This window comes from Gouania willdenowi, chromosome 1, assembly GCF_900634775.1.
Source record: "Gouania willdenowi chromosome 1, fGouWil2.1, whole genome shotgun sequence".
Classification (NCBI taxonomy): domain Eukaryota; kingdom Metazoa; phylum Chordata; class Actinopteri; order Blenniiformes; family Gobiesocidae; genus Gouania; species Gouania willdenowi.
Genome location: NC_041044.1, coordinates 37,224,602 through 37,247,948, shown reverse-complemented (window position 1 = coordinate 37,247,948; position 23,347 = coordinate 37,224,602). Strand labels below are relative to the sequence as shown.

Sequence of the window (23,347 nt, the reverse complement as noted above, 5' to 3'; positions counted from 1 at the left end):
GCTAAATAAACCCATAGTTTTCTTCTTTCTGGAATAGCTCCCGTACTACTTGCAAACTTCTCTCTGAAAAAGAAAGGGTGTGCTTTTCATTTATCTGCGTTGGTAGAAGCTACTGTGCATTTTAATTTATAAAAGTATACAACTACAAACATGACAAGTGACTTTACCTGATCATTTATATACCACGCAGCATCTAAACTCTGCCTGAGCCTGTGGTAAAAAGACTTAAATTAAAGCTGCAGTTTGCAGAATCCTCTCTCCGCTCCGTTTTGAAACAGAAACTCAACCTCCCTTACCGGTGTCTTTTGTGAACGCTCTTAGCGACTTTTTTCCTCATTATAGACTAGTGACAAGTGTATGGACTTTATCTTTGTTTTAGAGACTCTGACATGAATACACATATCACTCTGTAGTTACTGTCCTGAGCAGCGGTGACTGCTGTCGGCTCGTCCACATCAGAGATCACACAGAGATGGCCGTGATCCCAGCTGCCTGCCACTCTGAGCGGACTGACAATCATCACTCCGCATCAAGACTATAAAATTAATTCACCTTGAACACGCGATTCATCCTGTCTGTTCTCTCTCTCCGACACCAGTGTGTGTGGTGCGGACCTTCGTAGTCAAAGCGGTCCGGAAGACGCAAAGCAAAAGTGGTCCATTCCTCCTCAGTGTTTGTGGCTTTAAGCTGTTGCTTCTCCACCTCCGTCAGCCTTTTTCCACGTGATGTGCTGTGTAACTGTTGTGTCTAACGCTGTTATGGAGACTTCTGCTTGGACGCCCGTCATTTCACTTTTCCTACCGAGGGTACCTGAACGCGTCTGACTTCAGATGAGCAGCCAATTGTAAAGCCAAAAACAGCTCATGGAGCACACGTGTTTGTAGAAAGATCCCTGATTGGCTGACATCCAGATTGACATCCAGAGTGACACGCTCCTGAATTTATGAAGTTCATTTAACAGAGTCAGGAGAAGGAGATGAGATTCACTGTTTACTCAGAACACTTTGATTACAATATGCTCAAAGATGATTATGGATTTTTAGATCAAATAAAACAAAAAAAACAATGTACCTAACCCTAGCTTTAAGCCCGAACCCAACTCTGCCCATCGTGTTGAGGCAAATAATTCAACCTTTATTAGTTTGAAGTCAGAGCAGGTGTGCGCAGATTTTTGACTTTTTGCACTCACGCAAATTGAAAGGAGTTAAGTGCATCATTACATCCCAATCTTTGGTTTAAGTTCTTTCAAGGAAAAAAATCGGGATTCAAATCAAATTGTTGGTAGTTTTATACATAAGGCTGTCATTAGGCTGTTATTATCTGTCATTAGCATGATTAATGTATCATGAATAGGGGTGGGAACCTCTGGGTACCTCGCGATACGATACGTGATACAAAGCTCACGATAACAATTATCTCACGATATGACAATACTGCGATGATCAATATATTGGTTAGAAATCAATCTATGATAATCTATGACATAAGAAAAAAAAGTGAAAAAAAAAAATATATATTTTATATCTCTGAAAGACAATAAAATGAAAAAGTGTCCTATGAACAGTGACACTATTTTAGTGCAACATTTCTGTAAATAAGTGTCAACATACCAATGTAAATGAATAAGTATCTCCAATAGTGCTTTTTGTAAACAAGAAAATAGGGTGTTTCTTACCAGTGACACCATTGTAGTGCAATATTCCACTAAACAATATATTGGTTCCTTCAACAAGCAGTGACAACATTTCTGTGAAGACCTACCAGCACATTTTAGTGAAAAAGCAGAAAAGGTTTTGGGGAAAGAAATAGATGAAATAAAAATCGATATTTAGCACGAGCATACCGATAATTGATAGTGCGAAAAAATATCGTGATATATCGCCGTATCGAGATATCGTCACACTCCTAACTCCTAATCATGAAGCTGTCATCAAGTGTCGTTCACTAAATGACACTTTTGGTGCTATGTTGGCATTTTTTTGGGTTAGGTGAAGGATTAGAGGTTGGGGTTAGGGTAACAAAGGGTTAGGGTCAAGAACAACACTTAATGACAGCCTTCACGACACCTTATTAACGCTATTGACAGGTGCCATGTCATAATAATGACAGCGTGATGTCAGCCTTATATATAAAACTTCAAGTAAAGCGTATCCTTATACTCCTACCTTTAACACTACGCAGGATGAGTGACTATAGATGAAATATATTACACTAAAGCACATCCTTTAATTGAGGCCAACAAATGATCACCTTATTGTAAATTAAATGTAAAAGATGAAAACTTGGAGTGCATTCTTTTGAAGCTCATTGTTTAGTATTGAGAAGGAAACGGTCAACGGTAATCATGAACGGCTTTCACACTTGTTGGAGGTAAACTATATCAGTAGACACAGAGGGTAATGAGTTGGTGACGTTGTGTGGAGCTTTGTTTGTCGCTGCTGCACAGTGAGTTAGGCGTTAGAAAAAAACCAACCTTTTTGATACTGCTGGCGTATTGCTTCATGGCGATCTTCTCCACCGTGCTCTCAAAGCCAAAGAAGGACTTAATGTCCAGGCTGGCGCTCTGCTCGAAACACGTCCAGTCCTCGTTCTCCGGGTGAACCTGTGTCCCAACACACACACATATTTACTGTATAATGTGGCGTACACTCATGCAGTGGCAGGATGAGCACGTTTCTATGGCAACCACACACCCAGCATCTCTGATGACGCACAAAGAGGCCAGTTTTCATACAGCGCACTGCGAGTGAGAGTGTGCATGTGTTTGTATGACTTAAACAAATGAAGCTGCTGCAGGAATACATATTTTTAAAAGGGAAGCAATGGGAAACATGGAAAGTTAAAGTCCACTTTTCACACATAACGAGAAGCAGGAACCCTATTCAGATGACATAATCATTAAGGTGCTGTGTGTGTGTGTCTTTAAAATAGATGAAGATAAGTGTGCTTGTGTGTGTGCGTGCGTGTGTGTGTATGTGTGTACGTGTTTGTGTGGCAGTGTCATTAGCCTCAACTCCCAAAACATTTCAGCTTAAACAAGGTCAATTACGATAGCTAATTCCGACTAAGCCGCCTGTGCCAGTTAGCATAAGCATAACGTGGTTAAAAACCTCTGCAGTTCTGCTCCTAAAATTAGCGCGCTAGTAGATTGTGGTGTTAAACATTGCACTTGACCTCATTAACGCTCAACACGTTGATTTGTTATTGGCACAGCTGAGCAGTGGAAGTGACAAACTGGAGCAGGAGCTGGTTTTAGATTTCACCTTTGGGAGGAAGAAGGTCCGTTACGACTACGTATGTGTAGTGCTGGTTAGGGATGGGTACCTTTCACATTACAGCCGATACCCTGTACCTTGTGATCGGTATCAATACTCAATGGTACCAATTTTGGGTACTTTTGTGTGGCAATAAATGTAAATAAAATCTCAAAATGTTCCAATTTACAATATTTTTTTCTCATAAAAATAATAAACTTTAACACATATATTAAACCAGTATCCAACCGTTTGTATTATAGCAACAATTCTTTCACAAATTTCTTCATCATGAAAACCATCAACTACAACTACGCAGTTTTTTTCTTTTCTTTTTTTTTTTTAATAATGCGCAAATTAAAAAGCAGCTCTATGTGACAGGGCTCTATATTGTGAGTATTTCACTTGCATTTGTGCGTCTGTTACATCTCTCGGTTACCCCTTTTCAGCCCAAAGAACCAAGTTTTCGTTTGAGAGTCAGAAAAAAGGCGCTCCGCACATTTGTGTCTGTGTCAGCATGTTGTTGGACACAGGAGCGTGTGTGTGCTATTGCTACTGTTGTCATTACGCTCTTGTGCGTGCAATGTTGAGTTCAGGGACTGCGTGGGAAATCGCCTATTCTTTCACCCCCTCACTGTCACACCGTTTACGTGAATCAGAATCAGGCAGTACCGAAGGAATTCGGATGGTGTTGAATTCAGTGCTAGGGCTAGGCGACATGGAGCAAAACTCATATCTTGATAAGTTTTGTCAAAATGGCAATATACAATATAAATCTCGATAATTTTAATTAAAATAAAGTCTGACCAGATAGAAAATTCAGGGTTAAATTTGCTGATGCAAAATGTTACAATGGCAAATTTATTAACAAACAGTTGCACAAAATGTGCCACTTTTGGCTTTTTCTCCAAACTTTTTCTCCTCCTAAGGACAGCATGTGTGAGTGAGTGACTTCTTTACTGTGGCTTGTTTAGGGGAAGTTCTGTCTTAGGACGCACTCAGGAATCCATCTAACTGTGTTTTTCATGCTGTTCTGAGAAACTATATCTGCACTGTATCTCTCTCTTTTTTTAAAATACTACTTACCTTAGTAAGTACTTGCTGCTGTTTATCCTGTTTTTATCCTGCTATACGAGCCAACGCAACAAAATTTTGTTCTTTTCTGCACTGTGAAGTTCAAGTTTGAATGACAATAAAGAAAGTCTAAGAATAAAGTCTAAAAAAATATAAGCTATCAAAAATAGCGATACAGTACTTTCGGTATCGCCAAAATAGAAAACGTGAAATATCTGGAATCTCAATATATCGCCCAGCCCTAGTGCTGGTCCAGAAACAAAACAGAAGAGATGCTAACCGAGTAGCAGCAGGTCTCGTGGATGATGACTCTATTGGAAAAGGTCTCATTGTGGGACTCGATGTGCAGCGTCCTCTCTTTTCGGTTCAACGTGTTTTTCTGGATGAAGTACACGTAATCTACGCCAGCAATCTGTAGAACACACACACAAAACCACTTCACCACTGACACTCCACTGCATGCAATATGGTGAATAAGCCACAGTATCATTCAAAGAGGAAGTAGATACTCTTTTCAGCAGCCGTGGAGCGTCGACATCCAGAGCACAGCGACGCTCGACCCTAATAGTGGAGCCGTCCTCGCTGGTCTCTTCATTGACCACGTCACTCGCCACAAACATTGGGATGAGGTGACAGGTGGGGAATCGGCGCTCATAAGCCTGAGAGAGACAGGTTTGAAATGATTAAAAAGCAACTTTTAATCCTCTGACAGCTGTTTTACTCCTTTAGAAAAAAACCCCATCGATTTAAAAGCTACACAAAATCCTTTAGTTTTTTACCTTGGCAAAGTTGAGACAGTTTTATTTTATTTTTTTGCATTTTTATTACATATTTTTAACCACTGCTGACGTAGGCAGGGTTGGGGTCAATTATAATTGCAATCGTGTAATTAATAATTAATTACAGCTATGGTGCAATTATAATTGTAATTTTAAAAATATGTTGCTGTTATAATCGAAATTAAATTGAAATTTAGTTCAGGTAATTGAGTGTAGTTGTAATTTTCATGAAAATTCCTTAAAAGTTTTCAATTATAATTTAATCCAAACTGGGGAACTATGTTACAGTTCAATGTTACTGTTCTCCACATATGTAGGTAATAATTATTAAAACATATCAAGCTTTCGCACATTAAGGATAAACTGATACAAAAAAGGCTCAGACACCACAACAAAAACATTAAAACCTATATTTTCATTGAATAGGAATCCGAACAGTAATCAATAGATGAGAAACAAATTAAATGATAGATATTTGTTTTTAGTGTATTTTAAAGCTGATTTAGAACCAGTTATCATTAGAGATGCTAACAGAAAGCTAACACAAGAGGAAGGTTAATTTCTATTTGGTTATTTATTTCAGGCTCAGTAATAGTAATTAATTGCAATTTAACTTTAGTAATTGAGAACGTAATTGTAATTGACTTTCTGAAGATAAAAATAATTGTAATTTAATTGTAATTGGGGAAAAATGCTGGTCACTGTAACCATAATTGAATTCTAATTGAACACATAATTGTAACTAAAAAAATGTAATTGAACCCAACCCTGGATGTAGGACTGTTACATGCAGATTTTGTACCATTTGTAAAAGACTTTCTACAATGGACTCATCATCAGCAGACTCCAAGAAATCCCGTTGAACAACTCATGCATACTTTACTTCAAGACATGCAAATAAGGCTTGAAAAGCAACAGAGGAATTTAAATGGGTGGGCACTGGCAGAGAGGAAAACAAGAGCTCCATTAACGTGAGCTGAGCCACAGCAGAGCCTGGCCCCAACTCCAGTGAAGCGCTTTGGTTTCTAATGGCTTTTACAACTCAGGGCTCGGCAGCACTGCTGTGCTCCCAGCTCCAGAGTCAAACCACCTCAAAAAATGATGTGCACTCATAAATGCAACACAAGCACATGCAGGCTGAGGCTGAGTGCCAGCTATTACACAAGAACAGCAGCAGCCTCTTTGGTCACCTTCATCCCAGCTCAGATCCACTGCGGTGGTTGCATAAGTCCAAATAACTTATACTTAGTGGCCTGTGAAGGTGCCAGACACCCCATCACTCCTTACAGGTCCATACAGTGACAGGTAAGGGCTAACACGAGCCAGAAACATAAGGATCCTGACGGAGGTCATTTTGAGGATGTTCTGTTTAAACTACTCAAGCAACTTTCACAGAAGGAGCGTTAAAAATCAAGACTTTTTCTGGATAAAGAGTTCATTAAAAAGTAGTAAAGCAGAAAACAGAAAGATTCCTATTTGAACATGGGGCCATGTTGTGTTTGGAGCATTTGTACATGGAGAGGATAACATTTAAGGGTACATGTAGTCAGAGGTGACAAGTAACGAAGTACAAATACTTTGTTACTGTACTTAAGTAGTTTTTTCTGGTATCTGTACTTTACTTTTTTTTGAGCAATTTTTTACTCCTTGCTTTTTGGAAAACATATATCTGTACTTTCTACTCCTTACACTTCAATTACACTTTATTTAATTGCGCAAATTACAAAGAAAGTAATCTCAGTGCACTTAACAAAATATAAAGTCCATAGTAAGAAAGAAAGAACCCAACAAGATCCACCTCTGCCTGTAGTGAAAATGCATATAATAAAAAATGTTTAATGCATTACCAATAAACAAAATATGTGCACCTTTTCTTTAAAAAAAAAAAAAAAAAAAAAAACACATTAAAAGGACTTTTTAGAATGATTGTATACCTTTGGCCATAAGCTATGCAGAGCACTGTTACCTAGCAACAGCTAAAAGGAATCAACTAACATACATAGTCTGTCCAAAATGGTGACTCTCCATAATTTATGCCCAAACTAAAGGTATAAAACTGTTCTAAAAAGTCCTTTTAATGTGTTTTTATATAAATAGGTGCACATATTTTGTTTAGTAGTAACACATTAAACACATTTTTTGTTATATACATTTTCACAACAGGTTCCCTTTAAGGTTAGGTTGTTGAGCGCACTTGATTTGTTACGGTGGTGGGAGTCAGAAGCTCCTGGTACAGGATCAGCTCAGCTGCACACTCACTGCCTGAGTGAACGCTGACTTTTACAGCCCTGCTGCTTTCCAACACCGAGTCTAATGTTTTCTACCACAATCAGCACTACAGCACTGTTCATTAACATCCACCTCACACTCAAATACAAAGAGCTGTGCGTCAACAACAAACAACACTGCTGTTTGTCGTGCAGCTCACCAGCCATATGACCTGTACTTTAAAAATATAGCATTGTGCCAAAGGCTAGCATGTCACCGTCAACAACAGTAACACAAGGCTAGCATTTTACTTTAGTATTGTTGAGCTGTTGAAAAAAACAATCATTAGTCCTAAGGGTTTTATTCTGTACAAACTCACTTTAATAATGCTAGTTAAAGTTAATTCAGACCTGTTGTTCAGGCCATTTGACATTCATTTAATTCAGAAGGACCTGGGATTTATATCACCAGTTTATCCCAGAGATTTTAGCAGCTCTTATCTAACTTTTCAAACATCTAAATCAGTGTTTCTCAAATGGGGGTATGTGTAACCCTAGGGGTACGCAATGGTACTACGGGGGTACTTGAGAGAGAGAGAGAGAGAGGGAAATATAAGTGTCAGTCTAGGTTCCACCCCAGGCGTGAGATGACCAGAAATGATAAAAACTATAGAAATAAATCTATTCAGGAGCCACTAAATCTGTGTTTTTCAACCTTGGGGTCAGGACCCTATGTGGGGTCACCTGAAATTTCTGAAGAGATTGAAATAGATTTGACATTTTTTAATCATTCTTTCTTTCAAAAAAAATAAAACAATCTGTATTTCTAAGTATTTCTTTGCTCATGATCAAATATTAATTCTAGAAAAAAAATGTCTTTGGGGTCACCAGAAATTCTTGATATCAAAATGGGGTCACGATCCCAAAAGGTTGGGAACCACTGCACTAAACACTGTTTCTTAACACTTATTTACAAAATGAGATTATTTAAAATATGTGTTATCAGTAGTTTATCCCATCATTATGCTCTATAGGTCGTTGGACAAAGGGTGTACTTGGATTCAGAAACAAGAGAAAATGGGTTACTTGAGCCAAAAAAGGTTGAGAACCACCGATCTAAATAATGTGTTAGACTCAACTAATGTTTGCTGTTAGCCTCTATCTGCTTCCTGTCACTACAATAAGAAGGTTGATGACGCATGGGCTCATACAAATATAGCAACCCAACACCATGTCACTATTGGTCATGGATGCTCAGTCTGCTCTTTGTTATTATGAAGAAACAGAAAGAGGGCTTTGTAATGGGAGTGGTCGTGTCTTTTGTCAATGAAGGGAGCCTTACTGAATATTTTCCATCACAGTGATATAATATCCTGATACCTGATCTATCAAATCTATTGGCGTTATCCCATTCTCTGAGACAACCAAAAGGCCTCAAACCAGTCCGATACTGATATAGGACTGCAGAACACTGGGCAAACACTTAATATGAAGCAGCAGTCTCACACTATTTACAGTACAATATGCAATAGCTGAAATGACAACACATTGTGCAATGCGTGCACAACACTCCTGACACAATGTTTCAATTTCCAACCGTTACTGAACAACAGTAACTGACATGTTTTAACAGGCAGGACCAAACCGTCTGTTACATGTTTTGGTGCATTGAGTTTTCAGTGATCACAGATTTAAAAATTAATAATGGCACCAGCACTTAAGACTCAGCGAAGTCTTTTTTCCTGTTGATGCTTCTTGCATAACACAATTTCCTCATTTCTTCAGCTAAAAAAAACCCACCAGAGCGGGGACCATTGGCGACGGACATAATGTACAGCCTCTCAGTCCCAACAATAACAGACTATCAGCTTCCTTGGTAGCAGGGTCACATCTCAGAAAGCTGTTGTGTAATGGAGACCACTCTGGCACAGAGGTCAGCTTCAGCTATTTTTAATCCCCTTCCTGAGAAACCCAGAGCATTTGAACCAGGGGAGGCATTTGTACTGTAGATTAACATACCGGACAACTTGGACATTGTAGTGCCAACACTTTAACAAACACTGTAACCAGTGATAGCTGCTCTATTCATCAAGTCATCTAGAGCAGGGATTCTCAACTGGTGGGTCGGGACCCAAAAGTGGGTCGCAGACATGTACTGGGTGGGTCACGGAAAGCCGGTCAAAAATAAATAAATACTTAATGCCTCTCATGTTGGACTCGTGTTTTATTTTGAAAGAGACCTTTGTTTGACAGGAATGCTGTGAAATGCATGTTGCACAGGAAAAAATAAATAAATAAATATATATATATATTTATATTTTAAAAAAGATTATATATGTGAGACCAGTTGAGAACCCCTGATCTAGAGCAGTGTGCATCAGCTTCAAGATGCAACAAAATGAAAAGGTGACATTGAGTAGACTGCTAAGCTGGGCGCTCAAGTCAGTGAAAGTGGCAGAAAATCATTGGAAAGTGCAACCCATGCCCTCAGAGACCCATGACCATTTAAAGAAGAAAGTCTGAGTAAATACGTTCAGTTTATCACATTTCCAGGGCTTTAGAACACTATTTGTGCATTTTCAGAGCACACAGAGAAAATCAGGAGCCTAAGTAACAAAGTAGAAAAAAAGGCTCTTACCCTTCCGCATTTATCATAAAAAAAAAAAGACAGTAAAATCAAATTCATAGAATAGGATATGTATAACAATGTATGTCACAGCTTGGTTGATTTGATGACTCATGCTTGCTGGTAAACGAGTGTTTACTCTCGCTATGGAGAAGGAGAGGCAACACAAGACAGTAAGGTTAAACCATTTTTAGAACTGGGTCAGTAGGTCTACAGAAGATACATAACATTTGCTTTCAACAGCTCAGCCAACATCTTTCTATACATCTTCTGCCGCCCGCCAGCCTCTTCTTTGACACTGGGATGAAGTTGTTTGTAAAAGTCCTTTACAGTCATTGAACATTGACCACTTTTAGAGAACCATGACTGAGTTCCTCCCATACACACGCAATGGTACACAATGGTAGAAACTGAGTGATAATGACCAACCTACTCACTGTTGAATTTAAATAAAGATTTTTCTCCCTACCGATCAATAAAGCCTCTCTTAAGCTGGAAACACACAACATGATTTATCCAGTTTGTGTTTGTGTATCCAACTGGTTTAGATTCATTTTGTATGATAACTAAAAGACTCGCACACTAACAGCATAAATGACACAATTTTGCCAAACATACTGAAGCAAAATGATCACATCAAATTGCTGGGACAAACTTACCAGTGTATCATATTGAAGTGCTGAACCTGGGGTAGATACTGGGGAATTGTGGGTGTAAAACGGTTCATAGGTGTATGAACCTAAATCTAGAGCTCTCAAAAATCAAATGTGGGGCTATTATTGACTGTGTGCGTCCTAAAACACAAAGCTTCTAAAGTTGCAAACAGTCCAAATATTATGAACAAATTTGGGATTCTTTGATTTTTAAATCCACAAAAACGTTACTTGTTTTTAAGGGGCATTCTTGTTATTTGGGCTCGCTTCCTCTTCATTTCGTCTTTTGTAAAATGCAGGATAGTTTATCTTGCTGAGCCTTGAGTTAAATGTTTCTAAAGAAATCAGTACAGTGTGTTTCCAGCTTTAACCAAGGTGTGGATGTAAGGAAGGGTTGGAGAGAGAACAAACTCCAGAATGAAAAAAAAAAAATACAACAAAGGGTCCTTTGGTGTTTGTAGGCCTTAACACCCACTTTTCCTTCCAGCGATCTCACTGCTGCACTGTGCATTGTAATGGCAGAAATGCTTGAAAAAGGAGGGGGAGGGGGGAAATGTGCCTTTTATAAGCATCAGATCCTGATTAGCTGGAAGCCTTACCAATATGCTAAAACAAGTGCTAGGTTAAGTATGACTATGACGCAGGAAAAGTAGAGCAACGGAGATGCCATGCATCACTTCTTCAAGAATCAAAAGGAACAGCTTTTGTAGTTTGGCTGTTGTCAGACCAAACAAAATGGTATAAAAAATGAATGCATAAGATTAGGGATCATTTGGTGAAAACCGATCCATGTCTACACCACCATCTTTCCATTGATTTGTCTTCTTATAACTGATCATGGTTTGGGATTTCTGACGCTTCTGGCAGCCACATTCACAGGCTTACACACATTCAAAGTCCATTCAGAGGTGCTGATTGATTACATGATTAATCTAAACCAAGAATGGAAAAAAACAGGTCAACATCCCTGAGAAACACTCCACATTTTCTTTCTATTAGTCAACATTGTGAACTACCATAAATAAGCTGCTATCAACACTTGAAAGATAATTTGTCAAGGGTTTTCTCTAATCAATTCAAAATCCTTTGAAAATGTTATTAACATTGGCGAAAACCGATTTGATGGCTTCTTAGATCCAACAGCAGTGTTAAGATGTCAGGGATTGAAAACTCTCCAACAAGAGATGTCCAAACCTGTTCATAATCATAATTTAGGAGTAACTATCCAAGATATCGAGCATTTCAGATTTCAAAGATGCCTTTTCTAATGCCTGATGGTATGTGAAAGATTGTAGTTCTTAACAATGTGACAGTGATGATAATTTCTTTAATGTAGCATTTGTGGACACAGTTCATTTTCAGCTTTGCTTTGAGAAGTTACATTAATTGGGTATTACTGCAGGTTTATGGAGTGTTGCAGAAAGATGGAAATAATCACATCCTGTTAGAGCGCTGGAGGAAGAGATGATTGCAAAGTTCTTTTATGGCTGCCATCAATCTGCTCCAAATGTCCCCACTACAGCCACACATTGAAAATAACTTCTTAGTGAAAAATCTTAATTGGCTTCTTGCTTGCAAGCAAAAAAAGGTGAATTTCCCAAGATCTAACCAGTCAACTTGTCTTAAAATGGAGCATGGCTGTGACTCTGAACACAGAAATATATACACAGCATATTGTCAGATAGCTGCTGCATAAGTCTGAGTCATACAATGATTTTGGATATAAAACAGGGTGCCTGTGTGCTTGTATTTATTAGTGTCTGGCAGCGGGAAGCAGCGTGGGGGAGGGGAGATGCTGAAGCGGCATCTCGACCTTGCCGCAGAGAGGAAAGTGAATGAGCGTCCTGGCCATCAGTGAATGAATTCAGAATGATCCAGAATTTTCTAATAGGCTGCTGAAGTCACATGGCTGCCAGCTCTGCAGTGCCCCATTCATGTCGTTTTGGACTGCAGGCGGGGCGATAAGCTCCAAAGAATACAAGCAGCGATTCTGCAGCGTTTTTGGCGAATCGTGTCACACAGAAGAAGCGAATAAGATACATCAATGGACTCAATCAGTGAGTGAATGAAAAGCGGACAGCAGATTATTGTGAATGAAAGTAGATAAACCAGCACATCCGCAGTTCAATCTATGGTGAAAATTAGACCTTCTTTACTGCAAACCCTGTCATATAATTATAACCAATGACTTATCGTGCTAGTCTCCAACAGGAAAAAGCACGGGTGCCTCTACAAGCTGCTGCCTCTGGATGTCAGTGCACCTGAGTCAAAGATAAGCCGTCGGCTCAAAAAGGGATTTAAAAAGCAGGCTAAAGCCCAGGATGTTACTGCAGCACAAAATCAGGTTGTAGAAGCCTGAACCAGACCTGCCCATAAGTGGGTCAGGACACGGTGGGACAGGAAGTTACCCAGGCAGGACGGCCGAGCTAGACACAGAGGAGGATGAGCCCAGATTAAAAACGGTGGCAGGGTGGCGTCTATTTAACAATGGGTTCGAGAGTTGACTTTAGGAAAAGCAAGCTGTGGAACAACAATGACTTCAATGTAGGTGAAGATGGATATTTGTCAGAAATGGTCTCAAACAAACAGATCACACTGAGACATGAGCCTTGAAGAGTATATCTTTGAGGCAGACACCTCTACGACCCAATATCAAAATCTTTCACTGGTTCCTGTAGTGAGCCGACAGAGATTAGATCATCCAAGATTTTTAGAAAATGTCTGAATAACTGTTTCAAGTATTCATGAAAATGCACAAAATCTAAATAGCGGAATAAAAACACCTGAATTTCGAAAAAATGCTCAAATTTTGCTAAAAACTTTTTACGTTTCCATGAGGAGGAATTTCAGACGTTTCGATATTGTAATGTGTCGCAAAAGCACTATGGAAACACTTTTTCTGCAAATACACTTCACAGAACGTGATGTACCTGGTCACATGACCACTATAGCATTATACTTAAAATGATTACTGACACATTAGACAACAAACAACAAGGGAATATGAAGGTTTGGAGCGCCCATCTTCTTGCAGCGGATGAGATTTCACCGGCGTTACAAGGCGCCTGCCCAAAACAGCCTTCAATGGAAAAACGTTCAAAACGCAATTATACTTCGTTGAAAATTAGAAATATCACTTTCATTTTGTTAAAATCTGTATTGGTATAGATTTCTTGATCTCTATTCAGATAAACCAGTAGGAGCAAGGATAAAAATAACTAAAGATCCATGACACACATCAAACACCAACAGCAAATATTCCTGGAAAGTATTTAATGACTACAAATATCTTACACACTGGATCTTTTCAGTTGAAGGTTTTTCTTACCCACACGTTTTAGCATCTAAAACTAATTTTACATCTACGCAAAGGTTACGTAAGAAAAAGAGGGGTGTGAGAAGAAAGTGTGTATTATGCACACTTTCACCTTTACTGAAGCTGAACAAGTCATCTGGGCACGTGGAAAGGTAAACACTGGAATTCAGAGAATTTGAAGAAGCACTGCTGTGACCCGGAGGCTACTGTGTTTACATGCAAAGCTGATAAGATGCTAATGTCGTCTGGAACGCTCTTCCCTGTCTGTCCGTGGCGTCTTTGTTTTGGTTTGTATCCTTTTCATTCCGGCTGCTTGGACTCATCGTCGAGTGACCTGGTTTCTATTCCCTAGTTATGAAATCTGTTACGCTATGACTGACCACTCTTAACCTAACGCGTAACTGACCATTGACATCTGTACATCCAATCAGCTTTTACAGACATTATCCTCTTTCCTTTTTATCCACATCCCTCAAAGCACATCATGTTTATTCATATTTAGTGCCACATCCTGGTCCTCACCCTGTAGACTCTCCACTGAGACAGGAGCAGGAACCAGACTGCTTTGTCCTGGTGGAATTAGCAACACACCCACTTGTCTCTACGGGGCAGGTTAGGCCTCTGTACAATGTGTGCGTTAAGCAGGAAGCCGTGAGGTCGTTATGAAGAGAACGTTTGTTTGCTTTTCCAGAGCCATCCTGTTTTTCTGTTTTTAATATTCCCCTTGTGGCCACTGAAGTCATTCTTTATTGGAAGAGTTTTTCTAGAAGCATCTGTCCCAGCCGGCCAAAAACAAAAACATTCAGAGGTATTGTGTTGTGCTTTCCACATTCAACTGCGACTATCTGAGGACAGGCTCCAAGCTACGAGACTGAACCGCTGCGATAGTGACAATACAAGCAAACGCTCGATTTCCTGTTATTGACATGAAAAATGAGAAACAAAGATGGAGCTTGGGAAATATGTGATATTTAATAAAAGGTTATGTACACACTTTCTCAAAGATCCTGTCATTGGGCAGGTTGTGTTTTGGAAAAATGAACATGTATTCAAAAGTTGATTTTAGAAGAGTCAGGATTTGGACAAGTTTCAGGACAAAAATGGGTCACAACTTCATTACTCTTGCGTGGCATTTTTGATCAAACTAAATTAGTTTTGGTAGTCAGTTTTTTGCCAGGCTATTATTATCTACTAGCAGTTAGTGTGAAATGTATTAGGGTCCCCAATCTGGTGGATCACAAAACACCCCAAAAAAAGGGCATTCACATTCTAAAACGGATAAGGTAATCTATCTGACCCGTTTTTTCCTTTCTGTCTAACATGTTTTTGAAAAATATCACACTATTTTTTCCCGTAAAATGAGTGATTGAATGTCTAGAAAGTATGAAACGGACAAATATATCCAATTCCACTTAAATCTGGTTCCAAACCCCGTCCCACATGTTCAGGTTTGAGTAGTAATCATGTTATCCTCTGATTGAAAAAACATGCAGAGCTTCATCTGCTGTGTTTTTTTAAGGTATTGCGACAAGCAGTTCAGATTACTGTGACTGCATTCAATTCTAAAAAGGCACTGGTACAACGACAGATTCAAGTGTTGGTGTTTTAGTTTAACTGGTGCTCATTCTACCTGGTGACACGTCACAGCAGAAGCATCTACAATCTCACGATTGTGCAGGATTTCTTTAATGGAACTTGTGAAATTTGGCAATGACAACATGCAATCGTGACTGTGGTGTTTCTGTGAGTGAAGGTAAAGCAGAACTTAGAATTCTTATCCAGTAATGCGTGAATCGTGCAGCCTAGAAAAACCCAGGAGATTTGTACTCTTTATATTTAGTTCATGATAAACACGTGAAATCTAAAACAAAACCTTAATATAAAACTAACCGTGTCTTCAGCTAGTGCTGTCTGTAGCACCAACACACACCTTCCTCACACAATCCAATTATCGGAACAGATATAGTGATGGTATTAAAAGGTGGTGAACTACACACTCTCAAAGCCAAACCTGTTAATCTGTCAATTCCTCCACCAAAAAAACCCTTCAATGAGGCCTTATTTAGCACGTAGTAAGGTCTGCCTAAAGTTCTCCAGTTGATAATGAATATAATAAAACTTTTCAAACCAACATGTGAAAGTACATTCAATCCAAAAACAAACACCTCAATCTGCCCTCAAGAAGAGCAACTGAAGACTAAAGGCATGCACTTAGCAGCCTCAAGTGAGGAATGTTGACACTTGGAAAGTCGAGGCTTTATTGCATTTCGGAGAGTTGAAGGTATCCTAACATGAAAGTCAAGTGGAGAAGGAACGTGAAATTCCTGAAAGCTAAATGTCAAATATTATCTCTTAGCAGAGAAAAAGGACAAGCATTTAGTAAGGACATGAGTGTTGCAGAATTTGAGGTGAGTAGAATAACATATGTACACTACACCCTGCTGTTGGTAGTTGATCAGTTTTTGAATATGTCTTGCAACAAACTAGGATGTTGATAGTCTCGTATGCTGCAGCAGGGGAAACTGGAGTGTTTTGGGGAGAAAAAAAAGGACACCAGAGAATGTTGTGACGCACTGTAGCTCTGCTGTGTCTGCAGAAACACTCACTGCAGAGAAAGTCACAAGAAAACAGAAGCATTACGTGGACCAAACTTAGCTTTACGTGCCTCACTGTTCCACCCAATGGCCTAAAGGGCTTGCATCAGATCAGATCACACCATGTTCCCACCCTTAAGTCATACATTATATTTTTATCTACAGGTTTTATGTGTAGTTTTTCCAAATATCTGTCACGAATGGGAGGTTTTTGCCGACGCATAAAAGCAATAAAACTAATTAATTTAATTAAATGTTTTTCTATTGGCCCCGACATGGCTGTGCACGTGCACACAGGCCATGTCTCTTTATTTATAGTCTTCCCTTTAGCCATAACTTGATCAAGCCTGTGTAGAGGAGACTCAGTCTTCCTGTATTATCTCTCTCTCTCTCTCTGTCTCTCTCACTCACTGTCGATTTCCATTTTAAACAAAACTGCACAAACACAGACAACAACAACACTATCTGCTCATTTAAGAGCTGTTCATTGCTCTCATAACTCATCAGTGACTGCTTGGCAGATAGAACAGATTATATAATTAGATTAGGACATGCAGGTGCAGGTGTGCACTAATACCATTTTGTTGAATAACACTTTCAATTCTTTTGCAAGTTCCACCATGAAGTGTGGCTGATTTCAATGACACAGAGGAGAAAAAAAGAGACTAAAATCTGCTTTTGTAGGATAGCTAGGGGATGATAAGAAACAGCAGGACCAACCCTGTGTCCCACAGTGCTGAGATAAAGAGCAGCTGTCAGTTACAGATGGCAAGCAATGCAGACGACTACGTACAAAATACGTATAAAAACAATCACCTAATTCCGAATGAAAATGACCATTCTGAATTAAACCTAAATCCGAAGGTGAGTTTATTCAGATTTTAATTCCGAAGTGAATAATTCCTCCTTGTATAAATTCATTCAGCTTTAGATTAATTCTGGTCGTTCTGGCGAGCACATAATCCAAGAATAGCTGCCCTAATAAACTAAATGACTATTTCCAAGTCAACACGAAGTAGCATACTTTTTTTCTGAATTATTTATTTCTGAATAAGTAATTCCAGATTAAAAAAACATCATGTAACCATGACCAATGTCTAAGTATCAAACACAACAATAAAAAACCTGTTGAGATTTAGAGACTTGGTAAACTTTTTGGGTGACTAACGTTCTCCAAAGATGCAATGTGCATTGAAATATTGATAAAGCAATATACAGGAACTTAGTATACGAGGATAGAGACGTCAAGCCAGTCAGATCACTGGAAACTTTCCGACACATTACTACTGTTTCAATTTCCCGAGATCATACTTCAGGTAGGAAAACCTTATAAAGGTGACATTTATGCATTGGTGTAATGCAATAGTCATGTTTCCTAACAGATTACTTACCGCCATCACCAGCTCAAAAGGATGTTTGTACACCCGCACAGGTGACTGGTACTTCTGCACCATGATGGGGATTACAGTGACACCAACCACCTGAGAGGGGAGCAGAAGAAATGATCACAAATCACAAATGAATACTTTTTTCTCTTTTAAGTGATTGATGAGTTCATGTGATGCAACCCTGAAAGCCTACTGGTTAACTGGTTAATTCTTCTACTGTATCTTCTTCCTGAACGAGTTACTGTAACATCTTTCTGCTGGCTTTGATTGAAAGGAAGAAACATTTAGCTATGTAAATGTACATAAGGACGCTACGTCTACATCAGCCCAACCATCCATGACCGTTTATTGAAAGCTGTAGTTGAACAAACTACTCCTGTCAAACTGGTTGTAGAGGTGCTGGAAAGAAAAACAACAGCATGTTTGATTCAACAATTTAAAAAGGTAGTCAGCTGAATGTGAAAAATTCATCTAATTGCAAAGTACAAACGACTGCTTTGATACTGCATCGCTAATACTGCATAAAACTATAAAATTTAACGAATCCTTGCAACAACTCACAGTGCGTTGTTAATAAAAGCTTCCTCCACGTTTTGCTTTATGTTGCTTAAAGGATCCTTCACTTTTCTTTTCACCGTTTGGCCTAAAATCTTTGAGATGTACGTATTAAAAGACGCATTATTATGCACCATATTCATTTTATTGCCTTTTAAAAATGGGACTACATTATAGTTTAAGAGCCTGTGTTCCGCCATCTTGAAATCACGTGATTGATGATGTCACACGGCCCCACTGCCTGTAAACATCCATTGTTTTCTATTAAAATGAATCATTCAGCCTGTTTTTTAGATCATTTAGCAGCTTTTTCGGTCAAAATGCCAACTTGTGCTGCTTTTAGTTGCTATAAATATTCAGAAAAATTGAAAGATGCCAATATAAACCTCTTGTTTAAAGAAAAAAAAACCTGTGAACACAGAGGGCTACAGTTACAACTCTGTGGTTTCATAGTAGACAATGAAGCAGAGAAGAAGAGCTCTCCTAAGGGACCTTTACGTCTCCTAAACAGTGCGCGGCCAATGCTCTAGTGCAGGGGTTCTCAACTGGTCTCACCCTGGGACCCACATTTTGCCACAATCATTAAATTGCGACCCACTTTTTGTTTTTAGAATTCAACAAACCAAATTTTGTTTTTCAAAAAAGGTGTTGAAAACACCCATATATAATCGTTTTTTAAAATATAAATCTATATATTTTCCTGTGAAAAATGCATTTTACAGCATGCACCCACTTTTGGGTCCCAACCCACCAGTTGAGAATCGCTGCTCTAGTGCACGTGTCAAACTCAACTGATGTGGACAGAGCGAGAGCAGCAAAGGATGTGCTGTTCATTCCTATATTGTAAACAGCACATTCCACAAGCTAGCGCGCTTTATGGGCCGAGGTCAGGGAACATGGTGAGACGGAGTGAAAACATCTGGATAAAAGGAATCATCTAGTGGCCTGCAGCACAAAACACAAACACAGTCAGAGGTGAACTGTTCCAGCTCTGACTTTGTACGCCGTGGCTAACATGCTATTACATGTCTGCTGCTTGGGTTGGGATGGGATGGGAGCGCTTCTACAAGGATGGGTGTCAGCACTGCTTAGAGAGGGATCAGGGCAGGAGACTAATAATAACCAGGAAAGAAAACGTGGGGGGGGGGGGACAAATAGGTCGCCATGGTGTTTGCTTTCTCACAACTATCGCACACACATTAAACTAGCTAAGGCTACTGCAACACATAATTACCGTCATGCTGCAGGTGCAGTCAGCAACTTTAAGAAACGCCAAAGCAAGAGGATTTCAAGTCAGTGCATGTTGTTACAGCCAATTCAGCAACACATTAAATTAAAACCACAGTGAACAGTTGGTCCCTCACATCGTGAACTGCTGAATGGGCATCTCTTTATCAATGTTTTTCTCTTGAATCTCTTCGTGTTACGTAGGTTTTACTCTTCAGTAAAATCAAACTAAGCTAACCAATTAAATGTACAAAGTGCTGATGCCAAACACAGCAGGGAATATTATCATCCAACTTTTCTTTTTGAGTTTGAGAAAAATAAAATGCTGTCTTTGATGTGAGGAGCATTGGAACGCCACGTTTTTTGTTTCAAGAACTTCAATGCAGTCTTTGTGTTTTAATGGGGGAACATGTTTATTTTGACTCTTTTTCAGACGCTCAGTCAGTTATAGGCCTGCACAATATTATTGAATGTATGAGTAGGATCAAGTTAATCATTTTATTTTATATTGTGCATTGTTGGAATGTCAGTGCTCAAGAAATATTTACATATTTTCAATAGATTTATTCTTTGAAGCATTTATATTAATCTATACCATTGAAATATTTTAATTTTAGTGAGGTTAGTACACATTTAGAGCCATTAATGCAATGGGATAATTTGCATAATAATTTATTTTGGTGTTTCAGATTTTCGGCCTTGGTTTTCTCATTTTCAGTTTTGGCCAAGAATTTTCATTTTGGTGCGTACCTACCAACTACTGTAGTAGCTAGCGCTAAAAAAACTAACTCCACCCAAATTTCCAATCCAAATGCTGTTGGTTTTAAATTAATTTCCTTATTTGGGACAACAAAGGTAACCCAGCTTCGTTGAAAAGCAGGAATATAGCTTTTGCTTCTGATGTAAATTCTGCAAAATTTAGTATGAGGGACACTTGTAGCGTGATGGCAAAGTAAGCTAGCAATGGTTATTTCGAGAATATTGTAGGTATGAATACAAGTTAATTTACTTTTAAGAGTAAAAGTTAATGTCACGTGTTTTATATCACAGTGGAAATTGTTTGCATAGTTAGGGTAATGTTTATCCACTCTGGGACTTCTTTTGTATTTAACATTTATTTAACATGGACATAAAGTAACATTCAATCATGCACAGGTTCTAGTGCTTATAGCAAAATGCTCATTTCAAACACCTGTCCAATGGATGCTTTAATAGAGGATTTAAGGACGAATTGGTAAAAGACACCTTAAGGCAATAAAAAGTTAAAACATCAAAGACAAATGCAAATAAAGTAAGAAAGTGTAGAATGTTTCCTTCAGCGTTTGTGTGGGAGCAGCAATCTTCGGCTTTATAATGTAATGCCCAACGTAGTGACCTTTACTGAAATGATATGTTGAAAAAATAAAATGTAGAAATGCATCTGTCACAGTATATCATCACGATAATGTTATTCATTCACCATTTGTTATTGTGACGAATGCTTTTGCTTTTGCTAACAGGTGATTTAAACAATTAAATAATCTTAACAATTGTAATTTATTTAATATATGATTATCTAGGTGTTGTTTGTGACTCTCCCTGTTTGTCTAATGAACTAGACATAGCTGGGATTAGCTCATTCGCTATTAAAACTGGCACAAGGTTTGATTTCAAAACACGCTGGGATGAAAGGTTTGATTCAGAACCGATTGGATCATCGAGCACGTTGCTAACGTTTATTTATTTTTATTTTTTTACGATGCCTGCATTTGTCATCTTATGTTAATACGTATAGTGGAATTTTTGTGACAAATATGTAATTTTTTTTCTTGGAACTACCACAAAAAGTGGTAGGTAAAGGTAGGTAATGAATTCTTTAAAAGGAGGGGAAAAAAGTTGGAAGTTGGTAACAAGGAATCAGTCTTATTTACTACTTAATATTGCTATATTAATTGAGGGAATAATAGGCACACCACTCGATTACAAAATATTACATAGCTGAAGCCCTGAAACGTGTAATGATTTTAAATATTTAAGGGGGAAAAAAAACAAAAAAAAAGTTAGCCAAAAGTGAACACTTAAAATGTTATGAAATCTCCACACAAACTCGCCTTAATAATTTATTATTAATTTCACAGGTCTAGATCTTTTATCTAAGATGAATACATTTTTCTCTATAACAGCTGATTATTCTATGTGGCCTAAATGTTCATTTACGTTATGATTCACGTGTTTACAGATTGAAAATCGTCCCGTGGGATGATAGAATTTGGACCGGATTTGGTCCGCTGGCTGTGAGTTTGAGACCACTGATGTACTAATGTCTTTCTGATTTTTATTGCTGCTAATGATCATTCAAAACGATACTTATTGTGTCAGATTACCAACCATACTTGATGATTATGCATTAGCTAAGCTAGTTTGGCTAAATGTCAGCAGCTCCAATATAAGCCACGAATACCAACACAAAATACGTTAACTTGAATTATATTCAACACACCGCGCTTACCGGTGATGTTTAGAGTTCAAAGTGTGGCTCGGTTGAGTTTAGTTAGTCGCGGTGTATAGTTGCAGGACGAGTCCGCTGAGGTCTGTCCATTCCCCGGCTCGTCGCTCCGCCGGTGCTCCTGCTAACAGCAGTTAGCTCCGCGGTGCTAACGCTCCATGGATGTGGGATGAAGTGCACACTGACTGGAGAATGTGAACAACAGCGGATTGGCGACTCAAATTAACCAGGAGAGCCTTCTGGATGGATGCCTGTGTGTCCACAGCAGAGGAGAACCGTTTGTGCGTGTGTCCTCCTGTCCCTGTCCCTGTCCCCGTCCTGACTCCTCCTACTGCTGTAGAAGCTCCGCCCTCTTTCTGACTCGGGTTTTTTCCACCTCCCTTTAACATCATTTAATCCACTGAAACCATCCTGTCGCACTGTACACCTCAGGGGTGTCAAACCCATTTTTACTTTAGACCTCAATTCTGAACTCAAATAAACCACACCAGAAAAGTCATAATAAAATAACCAGAAGTAGAAAGAGTTCTGATTTATTCACAATTTGTTAAAAGAAACAAAGCCCAGTTTAATTTAATTCATTTAAAAGAAACACTCTTAAAACAAAATAACCCTCAATTTTCCTGAATTTATGCAACAAATCTTCCCCAAATTATATACAATTTCCACAGAATCGAGTTAATTTAAAGTGAAGATCCTGCAGGGACTGATATCTGTCCCTTATTGCTTCTATAGCTCTGTCTATGTGTGTTCCTCAAATATCTCATAATGGTTTCATTATTCGTGTGTCATTGATTCTGGGTTCAGTTTCCGTCAAGTGAAAAATCAAGGACCTTTCTGTGTGGGGTTTGCATGTGCTCCCCATAGCTTCCTCCCACAGCCTTAAAAGATTCCTCTTTGGTTTATTATAGTTTCTACATTTTGTCCATAAGGGGAAGAAATGAGTGTGTGTGAATTAGGTGAATTTGAAGTTGGAAACTTCTCACTGGAATTCACCTAAATTAAAATAGGAAAAACAACGCTTAACAGGGATGTTAAATATAGTTGTAAAAATATATTCTAGCATCATCTGAAATGTCAGCATTAGTTCTTCAAATGTTACTCCAAATTTATTTCCAATAAATAATTCCCATAAAAAGTTTAAATTTTAAATGTTCCCAAAACTCCCAAGCTCACGTTCCCGTGAAAA

General features: G+C 38.7%; 1 protein-coding gene across 2 annotated transcripts in view; it reads right to left on the bottom strand.

Annotated features, from left to right (window-relative positions):
• si:dkey-237i9.1 (SEC14-like protein 1) overlaps positions 1–22,488 on the bottom strand; it is a 34,954-nt gene extending 12,466 nt beyond the window's left edge. For both annotated transcript variants that reach the window (XM_028445320.1, XM_028445328.1), the window contains exons 1-5: positions 22,162–22,488; positions 17,895–17,984; positions 4,838–4,987; positions 4,609–4,740; positions 2,474–2,602 (exon numbers count right to left, since the gene is read on the bottom strand). In XM_028445320.1, coding sequence (XP_028301121.1) covers positions 2,474–2,602; positions 4,609–4,740; positions 4,838–4,987; positions 17,895–17,957 — 474 coding nt within the window. In that variant the 5' untranslated portion in view covers positions 17,958–17,984; positions 22,162–22,488. The remainder of the gene's footprint in view (positions 1–2,473; positions 2,603–4,608; positions 4,741–4,837; positions 4,988–17,894; positions 17,985–22,161) is intronic.
• Between the last annotated feature and the right edge of the window lie 859 nt (positions 22,489–23,347).